This window comes from Podarcis filfolensis, assembly GCF_964270895.1.
Source record: "Podarcis filfolensis genome assembly, chromosome: 13".
NCBI classification, from domain to species: domain Eukaryota; kingdom Metazoa; phylum Chordata; class Lepidosauria; order Squamata; family Lacertidae; genus Podarcis; species Podarcis filfolensis.
In genome coordinates, this window is record NC_139615.1 from 10,182,852 (window position 1) to 10,202,179 (window position 19,328).

Here is a 19,328-nt window from a genome sequence, read left to right on the forward strand (position 1 = left end):
GGATCTTCTCTGAGATTGGGTGCAGGCAAACCCCGAAATCTCTCATCCCTCTGGCACCCCTTTCAGGCTACGAGAAGTACAACACCATGCGAGCGGATCCTGCGCTCTGCTTCCTGGAGAAGGCTGGTCGCCCTGACGAAAAGGCCATCGCCGCCGAGCATCGCCTGGATGTGGGAGAGGGGTGAGTAGCTGGTGCGGGGGGAGGGGGGGCTGAAGAAGCACACCCATGATGACTTGCCATGCTAATACCGAGGCACTGGGTGTCCGTGAGTTCAGCTTGCTTCTCGCAGGAAGACCTGAGGTGTGTCTGTGTGAAGGGGATTGGAGGAGAGCTGAGACTGCAGCGGAAATGACGAACCAGTTCTCTCCCCTCTTTTGCTGGCAGGGTTGATTTCGACAAGGACTGCGAGGACCCGGAGTACAAACCAGTGGGAGGCCCCGCCAAGGAGCCGGATGATGAGGTGAGATCCTGAGCCAGCACAGTATGGGAGCCACAAACGTTGCTCCATGTCGCCCCCTTCACCTGGTTCCCAGCTTCTCGCAAAGGCTCTGAGCTCTACAGCCCCGTTAGTCTTAAACTGGTGATGGTGGCTGCCTATTTCTCCTAGAGGGGAAGTGGGAAGAGTGGCACTCTGCCCCACTTCCTCTTTCAGCTCTATGTGCTTTTCAGGGCTCAAATTAACTCTACTGGGTCCTTCTTTTGAAAAAGAAAGTCCATTTCAGGGTTCACTTTCTTCTCCTTCGGGGAGGAGAGGAATGACCAGTGGTGTTGGTGTTCAAAAATCTCGATGTGCCCACAGACTTTTAAAAAAATAAAAAATAAAAATATTTCCCTCCCATGTATATTTTATAGATATTAAGCTAATATTAAGTTATTGGTTACATGTATTATACACCCAATGCACCTAATGGCAATAAAATCCAGAATAAAAATTTAAAAGATTACAAACAAGTAAGCAATATGACCACAAAATCAGATAAGAGCAGGGGGAAATGGCAGCAAAATTAAACTGGAAATACTGGTTCGAATGCAGAATAGCACATACCAAACAAATCAGCCCAGTAGGTCAGACATTAAAATGCAACAGATTTTGCCTGTTGATGGAAGGCCACCCAGAATTTGTATTAGGAGCTTGATTTTAAAAAAGGAATATATATTTTTAGGGGAGGGGGGGTCTCTTTTTCATTTTGGTGGAATGTTCTGGGTGTGGCCCCTCTATGGTTGGAGTATCTAGTCAGAATAATTGCCCTTATTTCTGACACCAGTCTCTCTGCCGCAGGGTGACCCACTGATGATGATGGATGAGGAAATCTCTGTGGTGGACGGTGAAGAAGGTAAATACTTGCTGGCTGAAAGTGCTTGTCAAAGGAGGCGATGGAAACAGTGCTTTTTTGGGGGGGTAGGCAGGGTACTAGCTGTGTGTTGGCTGTGGTGCCAGGGGGGACAGGAATCGCCGTGACGCAGCTTGCGCCTTCCCTTCAGGTCAGCCGGGGAACCTGTTCTGGCCCCCAGCCTCGGCCATCACGGCTCGCTTGCGAAGGCTGATCACCGCCTTCCAGCGGAGCTACAAACGCGAGCAGCTCAAGATGGAGGCGGCGGAACGAGGGGACCGGCGGCGGCGGCGCTGTGAGGCCGCATTCAAGCTGAAGGAGATGGTGCGGCGAGAGAAGCAACAGAGGTAAAAGCTCTGGGCTTGGCTGCAAGGCCGCCGAGGGGCACGTCTTCACAGTAGCCTGGGCTGAGATGACCCCCAGTTCCGGAGCCAGAAATGCTCAGGGCCCCTGAAACAGGCGTAGCGTTACTTCATGAAGATGATGGGGACATTGTGTTTAATAGGACTGCCACACCCAATTAAGTAAATCTTAAGGTTCAGTGCCAAGCACATATACCAAGGAGTAGGTACCATTGAGTTGGCTGGGACTTGCTTCTGAATAATCATGTTTAGGGTTACCCTGCTAGAGAGTCGGTTGGTTGGTTGGTTGATTGGATGGATTTGCATATAAGCAAAAAAATAAAAATCAGAATTGGGCGGTATACCTTTGGGTTATATTCTTGGCCAGGGAAACCCTACTCGTGAGTAGACCTACGCATTAATTTCAATGGGTCAACTCTGAGTAGGGTTAACCTTGGCTATAACCCTTTACTTTCTATTCTACTTTTTAGGGTGCCAATCTTTCCAAGGCAACAAGAAAAAAGACATAAAACAGTAAAAAAGTTTTTAAAATACCAAATCCACCCATTGTTATTTTTATTTTTCAAAAACCCTCAAGCGTGCTCCAGGATGAACTGTTGAAAACCAGTAGGGATTATTCATAAAAATAATATTCAGTAAAAATACTAGAAGAGAGAGACGTTTTCAGTGCCCTTTGTCAAAATGGGGAGAGCATGGGGGCAGAATGGAACTCACAGGATGGGAGCTCTAAAAGTGTGGGATCACCAATGTGAATTTTTTTTTGGGGGGGGGGACACTTGTCCCTGGTACCTGCCAGTGTGGGCTGATCTTCCTGATTTGTGAACCAGGAAGTGGTTGCTTAGCACCGCCTCTGCATCAGCCAGCCAGTGGCTTAGGAGGGGGATGGAGACTTGGGATCGGTTTGGTTAGAGGTTTTCCTACGGAGACATCTAACGGGTTTGCTCTTCCCCAACCCTGCCTCTCCTCCAAAGGTGGACACGGCGAGAGCAATCTGACTTCTACCGCGTCGTCTCCACGTTCGGGGTGGAGTACGACCCAGACACCATGCGCTTCCACTGGGGCCGCTTCCGGGCCATGGCCCGGCTGGAGAAGAAGACGGACGAGAGCCTCGCCAAGTATTTCCACGGCTTCGTGGCCATGTGCCGGCAAGTGTGCCGGCTGCCTCCCGCAGCAAGCGATGGTTAGTACCTGGGGGCCACGGTGGGTGGGAAGTGTCCAACCCTCCACAACCAGATGGGCTACAACTCCCAGTACCCCTGGCCATTGACCAGGCTGGCCAAGGCTGATAGGAGTTGGAGTTCCAAAGACACCCAGAAGGCACAAGATGGAGATGTAAACTATAGAGTTTGATCTGCCTTCCTTGCCATCTCTTGGCCTACAGGAATGTGCAGTTGTTTCTGTGGATGGTGAGCGGGAGGTCAGCCATGGGTATAGTCTCTTCTTCCTTCCAGCTCCTTCAAATAATAGTCCTTGCCGGTTTGTGTTGCCTACCCACCTCCATCCCCAACTAGGGCTTCCATAGCAACATTGGAAACTGTCTTACACCGAGTCAGATCAGTATTGTTGGTACTGTATATATCAGAGTGTGTGTGTGTGTGTGTGTGTGTGTGTATGTATGTATATATATATATATATATATATATATATATATATATATATATATACACACACACATCATTATTGTTGGTCCAGTATACATCATTATTGTTGGTCCAGTATACCTGAAGGAGCGTCTCCACCTCCATCGTTCTGCTTGGACACTGAGGTCCAGCGCCAAGGGCCTTCTGGCGGTTCCCTTGCTACGAGAAGCCAAGTTACAGGGAACCAGGCAGAGGGCCTTCTCGGTAGTGGCACCCGCCCTGTGGAATGCCCTCCCACCAGATGTCAAAGAGAAAAATAACTACCAAACTTTTAGAAGACATCTGAAGGCAGCCCTGTTTAGGGAAGCTTTCAATGTTTAATAGGTTATTGTATTTTAGTGTTCTGTTGGAAGCCACCCAGAGGGGCTGGGGAAACCCAGCCAGATGGGCGGGTTATAAATAATAAATAATTATTATTATTATTATTATTATTATTATTATTATTATTATTATTATTTATTATTATTACACAGTGGCCTGGCTCCCTAGGATTTAATGCAGGGGAAACCCCAGCCCTACCTGGAGAAGCTGGGGTTGAACCTGGACCCTTCTGCATGCGAGGCAGATGCTCTCCTGCTGAGCTGCAGGCACTTCTGGCATGCTACTCTCTGGACTCAGCTGACTACCCCTCCTTTTTTCCTTTCCCTTTTTGAGTTTTCACCTACAGTGGTACCTTGGTTCCCTAACTCAATCCGTTCTGGAAGTCCGTTTGACTTTCAAAACGTTCGCAAACCAAGGCACGGCTTCCGATTGGCTGATTGGCCCCAGAAACAATGCCAACAGCCGAAACAGACATTCGGTTTCCAAAAAAGTTCGCAAACCAGAACACTTCCGGGTTTGCGACATTCGGGAGCCGATTTGTCCGGGAGCCAAGCTGTTCAGGAACCAAGGTACCACTGTATTTGGAGAAGAAAATACAACAGTAAATGCCAATGTCTTGAATTGCCAGGTGGATAAAACAAAAAGGTTAAATCTCAATTCCATTGGTTTTTTAGCACATGTACGCCATACATAAAATACAATAAAATGAAGTCATGTAATCCCTACTTTAGCATGAGCTGGAGGGAGCATCTGTCCATGTGCCTCCCTCTTGTTAAGTAATGCATCCTTCCCCCTTCTCCCTCCCAGAGTCTCCAGACCCGACACTGTTCATTGAGCCCATCACGGAGGAGAGGGCCTCGCGCACCCTGTACCGCATTGACCTCCTGCGGCGCCTGCGGGAGCAAGTCCTGTGCCACCCGCTCTTGGAAGAGCGCCTCGCCCTCTGCCAGCCCCCAGGCCCCGAGATGCCTCCCTGGTGGCAATGCGGGCGCCACGACGGAGAGCTGCTGCGTGGCGTGGCCCGCCACGGCCTCAGCCAGACCGACGCCACCATCATGCAGGACCCGGACTTCTCCTTCTTGGCCGCTCGACTCAACCACATGCACAGTCGGGCGGGGAGCACAGGGACGCTGCCGCCGCCACCCCCGCCGCCTCCCCCGCCACAGCCTTTGGGGCTGCCTCTTTCCGGGGCTGCCGTGGTGACAGCGGCCGCTCCTCCTGCCCCCCTGCTCTTGCCGCCGCCCTTGCATGAGCTCCCCACTCCGCGACAGCAGCCCACAGCCCTCCCCATTAAAGTTGAATCGGTGGACGACTCGGACTCGGAGCTGGACCTCAGCAAGATCTCCGCTTCTTCGTCTTGCTCTTCTACTTCGGGGTGCTCAGATGATAGTGACGGTGAGGAATTTTCCCAAGGGGTTTTCTGCCCCCCCCCCTTTTATCCTCTGACCTCTCCACTGGAAGATGTGAATCCCCACCTGGTCTTCCATTGTGGAAATCAAGATGGGTGTACAGAAGGGTCCCCAGTGGTGTCCTGTTTAGGCACAGACCAGCAAAGGTGGCTTCTTATTTGCACTCAGAGCCATGCCCTTTCAGAAACGATTGCACGCCACAGTCGCCCTGCATGCGTCCTTCCTGGGGCGTTACGGCATGTCGGATTTTCCTACTCTCAAATTTCCAAAACGAGGGGTGCTAAAAATCGGGAAGCACAACTTGGGTATTCAAAATATATTTTGGCTAAATGAAGATAATTTAGTTTTGCTTGGCAAGTAAGACGTGTGTGAATCATTACAAATGTACAATTTGTACATTACAATTGCCAAGTACTTGCAGTTACAATATTAAAATTATTTTTATTATCACCTGAGTTCTTCAGAAGGTCAAATTAACATTCTTTGGTTTTCCAAAAGCAGTTTTATGTGCTTCTTCATCAAATGCAGGCATACCAAGCTAAACATTGTCCAGTCACAAAAATAATAGCAGATTTGAATTCCCCACACCCCAAAACATATTTGAAAGACCGCTCGCTGAGGAAATGTGCAAAGGTTAACGTTTATCCCACTAAAATGGCATGCCTTGCTGGGGGTGGCCCCATGCTTTTTCATTCCAGCTATTGCACTGTCTCCACTAGGTAAAGAGCGTTCCCATCTTCAGGCAGCACAAAAAAAAGCCCCTCAACCAGGCTTTGTGTAGGTTGACATCTCTGCCTGTTTTCATTATGTGTTTCTCCACGGCGGCACCTCTCAGGCTCTTTCTCCCCCTCCCCCCCGGTCTTCTTCCCTGCCAGGCGAAGAGGCCTCTTGCGGTGCGAAGCTGTTTGAGGAGGAAGAGTCGTCGCTTCTCTCTCTGCCCACCTCCCACGAGGGCAACTCCCCACAGCCCAGCGCCTCTGACCTGCTGTTGCAGGAGCGCCAGCGGGCCCACGAGTGGCCAAAGGTAACAGGCTGAGCAGAGGGAGGTGCTTTGTGGCTCTGTAAGTTGTGCTGGAGTGTCGCTGTGGGTTAAACCACAGAGCCTAGGATTTGCCGATCAGAAGGTCGGCGGTTCAAATCCCCGCGACGAGGTGAGCTCCCGTTGCTCTGTCCCAGCTCCTGGCAACCTAGCAGTTTGAAAGCACCTCAAAGTGCAAGTAGATAAATAGGTACCGCTCCGGCGGGAAGGTAAACGGCGTTTCCGTGCGCTGCTCTGGTTCGCCAGAGGCGGCTTAGTCATGCTGGCCACATGACCTGGAAGCTGTACGCCTGCTCCCTCGGCCAGTAAAGCGAGATGAGCACCGCAACCCCAAAGTCGGCCACGACTGGACCTAATGGTCAGGTGTCCCTTTGCCTTTACCTTTAAGTTGTGCTGGAGTGGGGGGCAAGCTCCATCTAAGTGCATCCCGAATTGGATCGCCAGGGGTCCAGGGCACGGATGAGGGAATCTCAGGCCGAAGAGCCAAGCTGTACAGCACTCCAGGCCCCTCTTCTCTGGCCCATAGGGACTCTTCCCCAGCTCACATCCTCTTTTAAGTGTCTTTTCCCTGGCTGGAATGTGTCTTTGGACTCTAGCATTGTTTTCCTGCTTGCCTGGCTGAAAAAATCAGAGTGTGGGGGGGAAGTGAGGGGGTGTAGGAACTAGCATAGGCTAGTCCAACCCACTGAAATGTGAGAATATGCAGCTGTCCCTCGTGGGGATTGAACCTGCAACCTTGGTCTTGTTGTTGTTGTTTAGTCGTTTCCGACTCTTCGTGACCCCATGGACCAGAGCATGCCAGGCACTTCTGTCTTCCACCTCCTCCCGCAGTTTGGTCAATCTCATGCTGGTAGCTTCAAGAACACTGTCCAACCATCTCGTCCTCTGTCGTCCCCTTCTCCTCGTGCCCTCCATCTTTCCCAACATCAGGGTCTTTTCCAGGGAGTCTTCTCTTCTCATGAGGTGGCCAAAGTATTGGAGCCTCAGCTTCACGATCTGTCCTTCCAGTGAGCACTCAGAGCTGATCTCCTTCAGAATGGATCGGTTTGATCTTCTTGCAGTCCATGGGACTCTCAAGAGTCTCCTCCAGCACCATAATTCAAACACCTTGGTGTTACCAGCACCCAACTCTTAACCAACTGAACTATCTGGTCATGGCTGTTTTTTAGGCTGTTGGAAGTGGACCAGTCAGTGGGAAAGTATCTAACTGAATGCTCGCACATCTTTTTCAGTGGTTCCCAGTTCAAAGGACTGGCATTTGTCTTTTCAAAACCTTATGCCAAGGAGTGGGGAACCTTCCGTCCTCCCAGATGTTGCTAAACTACAACTCCCATCAGCCCCAAGAAGCATGGTCAGTGGCCCAGAGAGTGTAGTTCAGCAACATCTGGCAGGCTAAAGGTTCCCCACATTTGTCCTACATGACTTAGGGTCAGGGTATCAAAGGGAACACCTGCCTCTGTCCCAGCTTGTCCATGTGAAGGAGAAAACTCAAAAGCCGCATTTTCTCAAAGACTCCATTTTCTTGGTAGTTTTTATCTTAACATAACTGTGTGAACTTGCACTAACCCTTCCCCGTGGGGAGGGGGGACTCAGTTTAAAGATAATAACCATAGCAACCAGTACTCTGGCGCCCTGGAGGAATGCAAGAACTCAGCTAGGCATTGCAGTTACATTTAATCTTAAACTATTGAATAAGGGTGGACTGAACAATGTAGACAGCTAATGAATGAAGATGTTGATGAATGCATGCTTACTAAAGAGTTATTCTTCATTGTCCTTAAGTTCAGTAATACATTACTAAAATGTGAAAGTTGGGGAGCGCGATTCAGAGGAGCGAAAAGATTGCCGATTGTCTTAGATTTGTTGAAGTGGGTTGTAACTGCTATAGAATGCATTCTTGTGACCAGACTTGTACAAGAGTGCAGCTTATTTGTACGCCGTTGCAGTTGTCTTCTCATTTTTCAGGAAACTGTCCCTGCGTCCACTTGTAGCAACAAAGGCCTAGTTTTCACTTAAAGCCCGTGTTTGTTTGGCATTCTATTGGGGACCCCCAGTCAGCAGACCTCTCTTTTTAAAACCTTTGTTTCGTGAGCCTGAGTCTGAGATGCAGCAACTGGTTACGAGAAAGAGGGCCTCCTGAGTGGTGGCACCCCCGTTTCACAAATTCTATCCCCTGCCAAGCAGATTTGGGTTTCCTTCAGCACAGTTCGTACATAGCCCTCCCAAGTCTGCCAGTGCCTAATAATCTGCCGTTCTCCGGAAGCTGCTCTAAGGTTGTGAATGAAACCGATGTTTGCATAGTTCCTGTAAGAAAAAATTATCCACAGACTGATTCCAGAGCGGCTTGCGAAGATCAGCAACGAGGCACGATAAGAAAATACAGCTCAGTAATAAGAAATGGGGTTTTTTTACTTAAAAAAAAATACTTTTATTTTGCTTTAAACAAATACAGATAAATATAAACAACCAAAATTACAAAAGAAAAATCTTTAAGAATAATAATGGAAAAAGCTAAAAAAAAACTACAAAAAATATCAAAGTACATGGCATAGAACATAAGCCATTAGGGAAAAGAAAAAAGAAAAAGGAAAGAAGGGGGGGAGACAGAAAAAGAAAGGGGGGGAGAGAGGAAAATGAGTGAAAACACAAGAAGGCTTGTCTATTGTACACTTCTGTCAAGGTCACAACAGATCATTATTCTTATCAATTCTCTCTATCATCATTCCATAGAATCCCTCATCTTGGTATCAAGGAACATTTCCCTATGCGGTATCATTCTAAACATAACCAGGTCTTATTGATGAACCCTTATCCACCAGATAATTATTTAAATGGGCTTCTGTCCCTAAAAGGGGAAGGGAGGGGGTTTGGGATGACCCAGTTTCCAGATGGAAGAGTGCCAAAGTGAACCTGGAGGATGTGCTCTGCCTGTGGTCAGTCCTGACAACCTCTTGTTCCCTTCCTTCTGCCAGGACCGAGTGCTCATCAATCGCATCGACTTGGTATGTCAAGCCGTGCTCTCTGGGAAATGGCCGACAGCGCAGCAGGGCCAGGTGGGATCCTGCCTCATGCAGGGAGAAGGCCTCCCCCGCCTGCACGGGGAGTACACCAGCTCTCCCATCCCCCACATCTGCCCCCTGGCGTCGCAAGAAGAAGGGGCCGCCTCCTTCACCCGCCTCCGGCACAGTGGGCAAGAGAAGGAGTTTACCGTGCAGATCAAAGATGTGAGTGACAGCTGGGCTGAGGGTGGCAGAGCAGCCAGTGTCCATCCGCCTGATGTTCAGGCTGGTGACATACACCAGGGAGATTTGCCTGTGATGACTTGCCATGCTAATACCGAATCTCCCCTGATCAGAGCCGAGGCTTTGGTCCGGAGATGGATGAAGCAATTTCACTTTTTTGCACTGAGGCACCTCCGTTGTACGGCCTTTTTTTTAAAAAAACAACCCTGTTGGTTAAGGATCAGTGGAATGAAAGAGAAGTGAAATATTGAAATCAGATTTTTAAAAAAATTAAAATACAGTAAACAGATGCTTTGCCAACCTAGTGCTCTCCAGATGTTAGTCTACGGCAGTGTTTCTCAAACTGGTCTCCAGCTGTTTTCGGACTACAATTCTCATCATCCTTGACCACTTGTCTTGCTAGCTAGGGATGATGGGAGTTGTAGTCCAACAACAGCTGGAGATGCACGTTTGGGAAACACTGGTCTACAATAACTCCCATTCTCCGTGACCTGGTGGGAGATGCTGTTCAGCAGCATCTGGGAGGGCGCCAGGTTGGGGAAGCTCCTTTAGGGAAGCAGGCCTTGCTTTTGCCCTGGTCTCTGCCTTGGGCCTCATACTATTTTGGCCTTGCTTTCCCACTTGAAAAAGGAGCCGTTATCAGTCTCTTCCCAGGGGGTTTGCCAAGGCTGAAGATGTAGCGAAGCCCTCCTTTGCAGTCCGGAAATGTCAAACGCAGGAGAGGTTTTCTTGGTTGATTTCACAATATACGAAACTGAAGTGGCCAGTTTTCTTCATACTTAATATTTTTGGGGAGCTGTGTCAATTCCCTCTGATCTAATGCTCAAAGGTACTCAATTTTAGGCAAGCATCAGTGGAGGAAGCGACGGAGAAATAGCCTTGCTTTCTGTTGAGGCTCAGTATAGATGGGAATTTCGGGTGGTGGGTGGAAGTACTTCCTGTAATCAAAGAATTAAAGAGTTGGAAGGAACCCTGGGGCTCATCTAATCCAGCCTCCTGCAATGCAGGAATATACAGCTGTCTCATACAGGGATCCCAATTCTTGCAAGGTTGCTTACAGGCTACGTTGAAATGCATTCGTAAGATTGCAGTCGCAAAGTGTAAGAAGCATCAGGATCCTTCCCACAGGTGGCCAGGAGATAGGGATGGAGGAGACAGTCTTACTGCAGAGTAAGCTGTGAGGTTGTCTTTGCCTGCCTCCCTTTTCCTTAAAGCAGATTTAGTCCCATACCTGCCCCCATCGTAAGTGCCGTCCTTGGGTCAAAAGCATTTCCCCATCCTTTTTTTATATATACATTTTTATTAATTTTTTAACATATTAATTCCTGTGTTCATACAACATAACTTCTCATCTTATACAATATTTTTGGACTTCTGTCAACGCCTCTGATGATTTCCCGTACTTTATCACTTATTTTTTTTATTAAATATTTATTGGCATTTTCAAGAAACACACAACAAACAGAAACAAAAGATACACAAAACAAAACAGAGGGAAAAAAAACACAAAAATACATAATATTCAAAACTAAACAAATAAAAAAAAATAAAAAAAACCACATAAAATTTCTGATACTTATTATTCTTAACCTTGTTTCTCAGACCTCCTCACACCTCCCCTTCTTGTATTCCAATTTAAATTGTCAGTTCAGCAAGTCCTTAACTTATTTCTTTACCTTAACTTAAACATTTGTTCTAACATACGATTGTTTTACTTTACTTCTTTTTTCCATTTCCTCAATTTATTTCTAACAGCCTTATTTTCAATTAATTTAGAAAGAAAAAACCAATTTTACCTTATTAAAATCACACTTCAACTTATACCTCATTAATTTTTCTTAAGCCTTTTTCCTAAAGTCGACCAAAATTTCCCTTCCACGATTTACCCAATTTCCTTACCACTAACAAAATATAAAAAGCAAATTATCCTTATGTACCCTTTGGATTCCCAACCTCCACCCACCCTTCTCCCGGTTCCAGTCCCCAACCAATATCCATCAGTCTTTATGTTATTTATTTAGCCTGGAGATCTCACGTCCGAGGCCCTTATATCTCTCTCAGTTCCTTTCTGCCGGTCTCTTTGATAGTCCTTGATGTTAAGCCCCAAGTCTCGGAGGGGCTCCGGCCCAACAGACTCCATGTTGCTTCCAGCCAGTCCTCCATACCTAAAAACCAAGCCTATGGGGTACTCCAACTCTTGTTTCAAATTTCTTTCAGATCCATATGTCCCCAAAGCTCCAGCTTTCACCTTCAACAAATTTGTAATCCTCAGGTCTTCAGATCTCCTCCAAAGGGGATCTCTCCATTTTCCAAAGTCCCATTCAGACCAGGCTTTCCACATCCAATTTTTATTGTCCTTTTTTATCATCGTGTCAGGCCTCATATTGTAACTCTCCTTTGACTCCTGCAAATCTCCTGCTCCTCCTTCATTTTCTTCAAAAACAACATATTGCTCCATCATATCTACACTTTCAGTTTCATTTATTTGTTCAGTTGAATAGGCTTCCTGTTTCAAGTCCTTATCAGGCTCAAAACTGTTGTTTACTGTCCAGTGTAGTAATGATACCTCTGTAGACAAAGCATTGTATTCATCTTGCAAATTTCCCAAGAGAACGAGTGCTCTGTCCAATTCTGCTTGGATTTTACATACTCCAGCCATTTTTGTGGTGTAGTGTCCCTATTACCCCTCTAGGGGGATTTTAGTTCCTTAATGTTCCTTTCGGCTCAAAACCAAAAGTCCAGTTATTTTTTATCAGCCCTCCTTATTTTCAACAAGTTGTACCAAATAAACCAGCAAAAACAGCAGAAACAATGTTCTCTTTTTCCAGCTGACAGCTCACTTGACAGCTGTCAAAATCCTCAATACAACAGGCTTTCTCATAGGACGTTCCCAGGTCTCGGGGGGGGGGGGGTGAAATTTCAGCTCCCAAAATTCTTTTTATCCTCCAGTAAATCTTCTTATAGTGTCAAAACCGTGAAGTCAGGATCTTTCATTAAAAAGAAACAAGAAACAAATTCTCTCGACCTTAGCTGCCCAGTCCTTTGCTTTAAATTGTTTACAAAGAGGGGGGGTGGACTTCCTTTTTAGCCCCTTCCCGCTCGTTCCAAATCCAAAATTAAAAATTTTTAAGATTCCAATCTCGTATTACTCACGGGTTTATATTTTAGAGTCCAATCGGTCTTGGAAGAAGTTGGCGCTCTCTGTCAATGGCTTGCGGCTTCACTCCGTAGGCGAGGAAGTACTCTCAGCACCACGCCCCACCCTGCCTCCGTTCCGAAGCCTTTAAAAAGGCTCCGTCGCGGATTGGGGGGGCGCAAATGGTGCCCGCCGAGTCTCTGTGTTCACAGGCATCCGCGCCTGTGATTTTAAGGGTCTCCGCTTCACCTCAGCGGCCAGACCCAGACGCTACGGAGCCGATTCCCCCCGGAGCTCGGAGGGAATCCGCCATTAAACAATGGCGCCAACCCATTGCATTTCTTAATTTCATATTACCTTTAATTATCCTTAACTAATAATTCTCATTGTCTTTTTTGCAATATTTCAAATAATTCAAATAATAATTCAAATAATTCAAATAATTATTTTCAAATAATTCACCTTACAAAACTTCTTGCAAACCTACTAGCATGATCTGTTCATCACAGTTACTTTTCAAATAGTCCGTAAATTTACTCCCGTCTTCTGAGAATCTCTGGTCCCGCAGGTTGCGAATCCTTCTTGTTAGTTTATCTAATTCTGCATAGTCCATCAGTTTCATCCTCCATTCAGCATTTCCCCATCCTTGGCCTAACCTCTCATGCTGTCCCTAGGAAGAGGGAATCAAGCTGACCTTCCAGAAGCACAAGCTGGTCCCCAACGGCACTATGCGCGACCGCCCCGCTCTCACTCAAAAGAAGAGCAGCAAAAAGATGGTGGAGGTAAGAGATGGGAGCCTCCAGAGCACGGGGAGTGGGGGGAAATGTTTTGGTGGGGCACCCTCCCTTTTTCTTTCCCATCTTACCGTCTCTCTCGGGTCTCAGCTGGAGCTGCAGTGTCTGGAGGCGCTGAGAGGCCCCGATATTGACCTCGAGGCCCGTATCCCAGTGGTGAACAAGACTGACGGGACACTTTTGGTGGGTGACGCAGCCCCCCGGCGAGCTGACCTTGAGGTGTGGCTGCAGGCCCACCCAGAGTACGCTGTCGACCCTCGCTTCTTGGCGGTGAGTGTTTGCAGACCCACCTCCTCCTCCTCCTCCTGCTTCCGGGTTTTTCAGACCTTCACGTTCCCTGCCCCAGTGAACAAGGGAGGGCCCCCTAGCTGAGTGGTAGGGCATCTGCCTTGCACACAGAAGTCACAGGTTCAGTACCCATCATTTCCAGGTAGAGATCCCCCCTGTCTTGAATTCCTGGGCAGCCGCTGCCAATTAGTATGGATTGTACTGAACTGGAGGATCCCAGTGGTCCCTGGTCAAAGGCAGCTTCCTATGTTCCCATTTGTTCCACGCTCAACATAGTTTTCTGTCCCCAAGAGTGGCATGGCAGTAGTAAGAAACAAAAAGGACCATTGATAAAAACAACAATGCATGCAAATTCAACAGCAGCAGGTATTGTGAATACATGGTAAAATCAAAGAGGATTTTCATCAATGAAAGAATGCTTTCGTTAACAGTTCTTAAAAGCCGGGGAAAATTGTCTATCTGGTGCCCAAATGATAGTACTAAGAACTCCAGGAACATAGCAAGCTTCCGCCTTTTACCAAGTCCAGACCCTTGCTCCATCTCATTCAGCTTTGTCCACACTGACTGGCAACAGCTCTCCACGGTTTCAGACAGGAGTTTCTCCCAGTCTACCTGGGGATACCGAGGATTGAACCTGGCACCTTTTGCTCTGCAGCTGAACTATGGCCCTAGGTAGGCCTCCTTGGATGTTAAGCCTCTCAGACACCTTTTCATTCCAACTTCGGGTGCCAGGCCCCCAAGACAACATTCGGCATGTCCATTTCTTGGTTTCCTTGACTGGAATATTTACTCACTTATTAGAGTTGTACCTTGGAAGCTAAACAGAATCCATTCTGGAATTCCGTTTGACTTCCAAAACGTTGGATAACCAAGGCGCGACTTCCCATTGGCTGCAGGAGCTTCCTGCACGCAATCAGAAGCCGCGTCAGATGTTCGGCTTCCAAAGAACATTCGCAAACCGGAGCATTCACTTCTGGGTTTGTGGCGTTTGGGAGCCAAAACGTTCGACTCGCAAGGCACTTGGCTTCCAAGGTACGACTGTATTATCATTTATATCTTCTAATAATCTCAGGGTAGCACAAGTGGCTGTTCTCTCCTTTGCTCCCATTTTATCCTCACTGTGACCTTTTTTAGGTAGGTTGAGATGTTAAGACTGTCCCGATGCTCATTGATTTGAACTCCTTGAGATTTCCCTGTTGATCCAAGTAATTTGTGCTCTCTGTGCCTCTGCTTCCCGTCAGCATAGAGGATCCCGGTTTACAATGCCCTCTTTCTGATAGCAGTCTGTACAGGAGAGCCTGATTTTGTACAAAACAACTGAAACAAACCTTTTCTGGATCTCTAGGGTTCAGAGACACACTGCCCACCCTTGCTCCACGGGACAGTGACTAACTCTTATCTCTTTTTTCCTCTCGCCAGTACATGGAGGAGCGGCGGAAGCACAGGTGGCCTCGCTTTCCCAAGCCTGTTCCGATAGAGCCGGCCTGCCTGATGGGTCTGGAGCGGATGCAGGCAGCCAGCATCTCCGCTAACGGCAAGAAGGTGATTAAACTACAGGTGTTCCCTCTCGCTCTTTGCAGTGGCCCAGTCAGCTTCTCGAGCCAAGCAAAAGCAAGTTGCTGATTCTCGAAGCTTTCAGCATGTGCAGTGCAATTGCAACTTGGGCATGCTTACGCGGTTGAAATCACACAAATGCACAGAAGGCGGCGAGCTTAAAAGCACTTTTTGCGCAGGCGTGGAAGTAGCTTTTAAGCTCTCCACCTCGCTTACCAGAGATACTCTGGGATACTTGGTGGGCAATGCCCACTCAGCACAGAACTCAGGAAGGTAAGGTTGCTTATATACGCAGCTTTGTGTATATGCGCTACCCCCAGAACCTGACCCTCATGCAAGACACTGTCATGCTGCACTTGCAAGAGCCAAAAACAAATGTGTACGGGTGCATTAAACTTCTTTCTATATTATTTATGCATGCATGCAGTTTTTGATCACATTTGATTAGATTTGTTTTCATACATTCATCCTCTCCTCTCTGACTATTCATGGACTTCCCAACCTATCTTGGCATCCTATCTTACCCTCTTCGGTTTGCTACAACTCCTTGGAATTCCCCCTTTTTCCCCCTCTATTCTTAAATCTGTTTTGTTTGCTGGTGCTCATAAATCAATCCCTGCTTGTAGATTTATATTTATACCACTCCGTTTTAAATACCTTTCTAGTTGTTCCCACTCACTTATCACTGTCTTTCTGTATTTCTTTGGCCATCATAATGGCAAGTTCAGCATACTCTATTAATTTAAACAACCACTGGTTTCTTTATTGCATTATCTGGAATTTCCTGTCCTATTATAGCTAGCAAAAAAGGCTTCTGGTTTCTTTCTATAGCCGTTCGGTAATAATGTGAGGCCAACGTATAGTCCAAACAGATAACGATTGATCTCTTGAAACACTGGTCACTTAAAATTGAGCTTCTCTATACTCTCAGTTTTGAGTCTTGATTTTATTTGCTGTTAAAAATGGCAGCTGAAAAAACTCATGCCCTTCACAGTTTTGCTTTATGCTTTTTTAAAAAAATAAAAATAAATACCAGTATGAGGAAGTTTTGCATTCTCCCTGGTGATCTGTATAGAGACATGCCCTACAAATGGCACGCATGAAGACAGTTTGAGGCAGGCAATAAAGATGAAAGGGAAGAGAATAGCTACTAGATTTTGCTTCATCCAAGTGTTAGAATCATAGAACTGTGGAGTTGGAAGGTATGCAAAGGGCCCCCTAGTTCCACCCTCTGCAACGCAATGTTGTATTCTCTTTCTCCCTAGAGCTTCCTGCCCGATCCCACCATGAACCGCCTCCTTCCCGGATCAGTTGGGGCCGAGAGTGCCCAGAAGCGGGGCCGCCAGACCCCCATGGAGTTTTCTAACATGATGGCTCTGATGGGTGCCGGGCGGGTCCAGCTGGGCGCCGCGGGGCCCCTCTCCTTGCACCACGCCCACTTCCAGGCCAGCACGGCCCACGGCTCTCCCTTACAGTACATGCCCTTTTCGACTGCCGCCGCTGCCGCCTCCGCCTCCGCCGCCTCGTCCTCCGCTGCCGCAGCCCTGCTCCACCCCGGCCTGGGCCACCCCGGCTACGCCACGGGTGCCTTGCACCTGGGCCACCCACAGGCCGTGGACGAGGACGACGAGGAAGACGAGATGGACGACTTGTCTCAGGGCTACGCCAGCTCGGAGCGGGACTTCTCCTTGCTCGACGACGACCCCATGATGCCGGCCAACTCCGACTCCAGCGAGGAGGGCGACGAGGAAGGCGACGACTGAGAATTTTTCGCGCCCGCAAATGGGCAGGACGCAAAACAGGGTCCAGTTGGCTGGGACTTAGCCGTCTCCTCATTGTTGAATTTGACAGGCCCAGGGACAGGCCAGTTGGGTTCTCCCTCGTTCCGACACACACGTGGCTTGCGGGAAGGGCAAAAAACAAAGAGGTTCCTTCCAGCCCGGGAAGGTCCGGTTAGGCAACCGCTCTCCTTGCGTGGCTTACTGTTTTTCTTTTTTTTAACAAAATATGGCTGTTGGTTTGGTTGGCGAGCCCTGCCGGCATTTGGTATCCATTGTGAAACTGTTCTTGTGAGCTGCAGTCTTGGTCTGCCTGGGCAGCAAGACCACAGCGGGAGCCCTGTCTAGTCGAGACGATCTGGGTATAGTTAGCAGCTCCTCTTCTCCCCCTGCCCCACTCCCCTTTTGGCTCTCCCCCCACAGCCTGTTCCATTTCTCTCCTGCCCTTCCTTCCCTCCCCCTCCCTCTCCCCCCCACCCCAGGTTCATGTGCTGTAACATAAATGCGAAAAGAGGGTGGGGCCTCCCCCTTTCCTCCGTCCCCCTGTCTCCATGTGGGTGGGGTTTATATTTATAAATATGTAATATGTCTTGTGTAATATGGCCGAGGCTGTGGGGTTGAACTTGTGGGGGAGTCAAGTCACGGAGGGTGGGTTTTTGGGGGGTGGGGTGGCAAGGGGCTGTGGGGGGAAGAGAAGGTAGAGCTTCCTGTAGCTGGATTTCTCCTTTTTTCTTTCATTTTTTAATAAAAGGAACAAAATGCACACACACACGGGAGAGAAAAAAACCAATTCCACCCCCCCCCCATCCTACTCCTCCATGCTGTTGTATCAATTGCATAAAAATCTTCCTGAGAATTGGGACGTGCATCTGTGTTGTCTAGTGTGTGTTTCTCTCTCTCTTCGTCCTTGCAAATAAAGAGTCATGCGAAGTCCAAGTAAAGCAGGCATGTCCAAAGTCCGTTTCGGGGGCCTAATCCGGCCTGCCAGTCAGTTTAATCCGACCCCTGTAGCAGTTTATTTCCTGGGGTAAAATCCCACCAAAAAATCTCTACAACTTCAATCCTTAAAAAAGAAAAGGTCAACAACTTTGGTTGGCCCTTTGGTCAGCCCTCACGGCCCTTCATTTCATCAAACCTGGCCCTCTTTGTAAAAAGTTTGGACACCACTGAAGTAAAGACTTAGGATCTAGACAGCGCCCCCACTTCCTAAGAGATAGTACAGTGGTACCTCGGGTTAAGAACCTAATTCGTTCTGGAGGTCTGTTCTTAACCTGAAACTGTTCTTAACCTGAGGTACCACTTTAGCTAATGGGCCCTCCTGCTGCTGCCACACAATTTCTGTTCTCATACTGAAGCAAAGTTCTTAACCCGAGGTACTATTTCTGGGTTAGTGGAGTCTGTAACCTGAAGCGTCTGTAACCCGAGGTACCACTATATATCTGTTTGGGACAACTCATACCTGTTTTAGTAGCAGAACTCATGCTTTGTACACTAAAGGTCCCAATTTCAGTCAAAGGCTCGGAGAAGGAAGATCCTCTTTCAAACCGAGGGAAAGTGCTGCCAGGCAGTATACAATACAGAGCTAGACTGTCCAGCAGTCTGATTTGGTGTAAGTTAGCCTCCTGTGTTGTAACAACCTTTTTTTAATTATTATTTCATACCCTCAAACTCTCCCTACCAATTTGTTGGCATGTTTTCCAGGCAATAATGTCCACTGTGTCCTTCAGCACATGTGCCTAGGAGCATACTTCACAGTGCCCTGTTTTTGCTCTGATCCTGAAATGCCTACCCTCCATCAGAAGGGCCACAGCTCAGCAGAGGAGCATCTGCTTTGTGTGTAGAATGTCCCAGGTTCAATTGCCTACATCTCCAAGTGGGGTTGGGAGAGATGTCTGCTGGGAACCTTGAAGACCCAGTGCCAGCCAGTGTCAACAATATCGAGTTTGATGGACCAGTGGTCTGACTCAGTATGACTTCCTGTGTTCCAATAGATGGATTGTAGCTCTCCCACTGAGAATTGGAATTGTAAAGGTGGGGGGGGCTGAGGGTCATCTAGTTCAACCCCCTGCAATTCAGGAACATGCAGCTGTCCCATATGGCGATCGAACCTGCAGCCGTGGTGTTAGCAGCAGCAATACTCTAAGCAACTGAGCTATCCAGGCTGCTTCTCCCTTTAGAAAACAAACAAGCTGCAAGGATGATTTCTCAGCCAAGCAATTTTCCCATGCTGCCTCTTTTTTGCAAGTTACTGTAAGGTGTGAACTTGAGAGCCCTGTGGCATCAGGCCAAAGCATCCTGTTCTCACAGTGGCCAAGCAGTTGCCTATAGGAGCACAACGGCATTCTCGGCTCTTGTGATTCTCTGCAGCTGGCATTCAGAGGCACGCTGCCTCTTGACAGCTGTGGTGAAACACAGCTATTGTGGCTAGAAGTG

The 19,328-nt window shown here is 48.0% G+C and overlaps 1 protein-coding gene across 5 annotated transcripts in view; it reads left to right on the top strand.

Moving 5' to 3' along the window:
• CHD8 (chromodomain helicase DNA binding protein 8) overlaps window positions 1-17,751 on the top strand; it is a 65,657-nt gene extending 47,906 nt beyond the window's left edge. For all 5 annotated transcript variants that reach the window (XM_083581346.1, XM_083581350.1, XM_083581347.1 and 2 more), the window contains 12 exons: window positions 67-181; window positions 386-461; window positions 1,281-1,335; window positions 1,484-1,679; window positions 2,666-2,874; window positions 4,463-5,050; window positions 5,940-6,088; window positions 9,076-9,327; window positions 13,156-13,263; window positions 13,366-13,545; window positions 14,983-15,105; window positions 16,383-17,751. In XM_083581346.1, coding sequence (XP_083437472.1) covers window positions 67-181; window positions 386-461; window positions 1,281-1,335; window positions 1,484-1,679; window positions 2,666-2,874; window positions 4,463-5,050; window positions 5,940-6,088; window positions 9,076-9,327; window positions 13,156-13,263; window positions 13,366-13,545; window positions 14,983-15,105; window positions 16,383-16,880 — 2,549 coding nt within the window. In that variant the 3' untranslated portion in view covers window positions 16,881-17,751. The remainder of the gene's footprint in view (window positions 1-66; window positions 182-385; window positions 462-1,280; window positions 1,336-1,483; window positions 1,680-2,665; window positions 2,875-4,462; window positions 5,051-5,939; window positions 6,089-9,075; window positions 9,328-13,155; window positions 13,264-13,365; window positions 13,546-14,982; window positions 15,106-16,382) is intronic.
• Window positions 17,752-19,328: the final 1,577 nt, after the last annotated feature.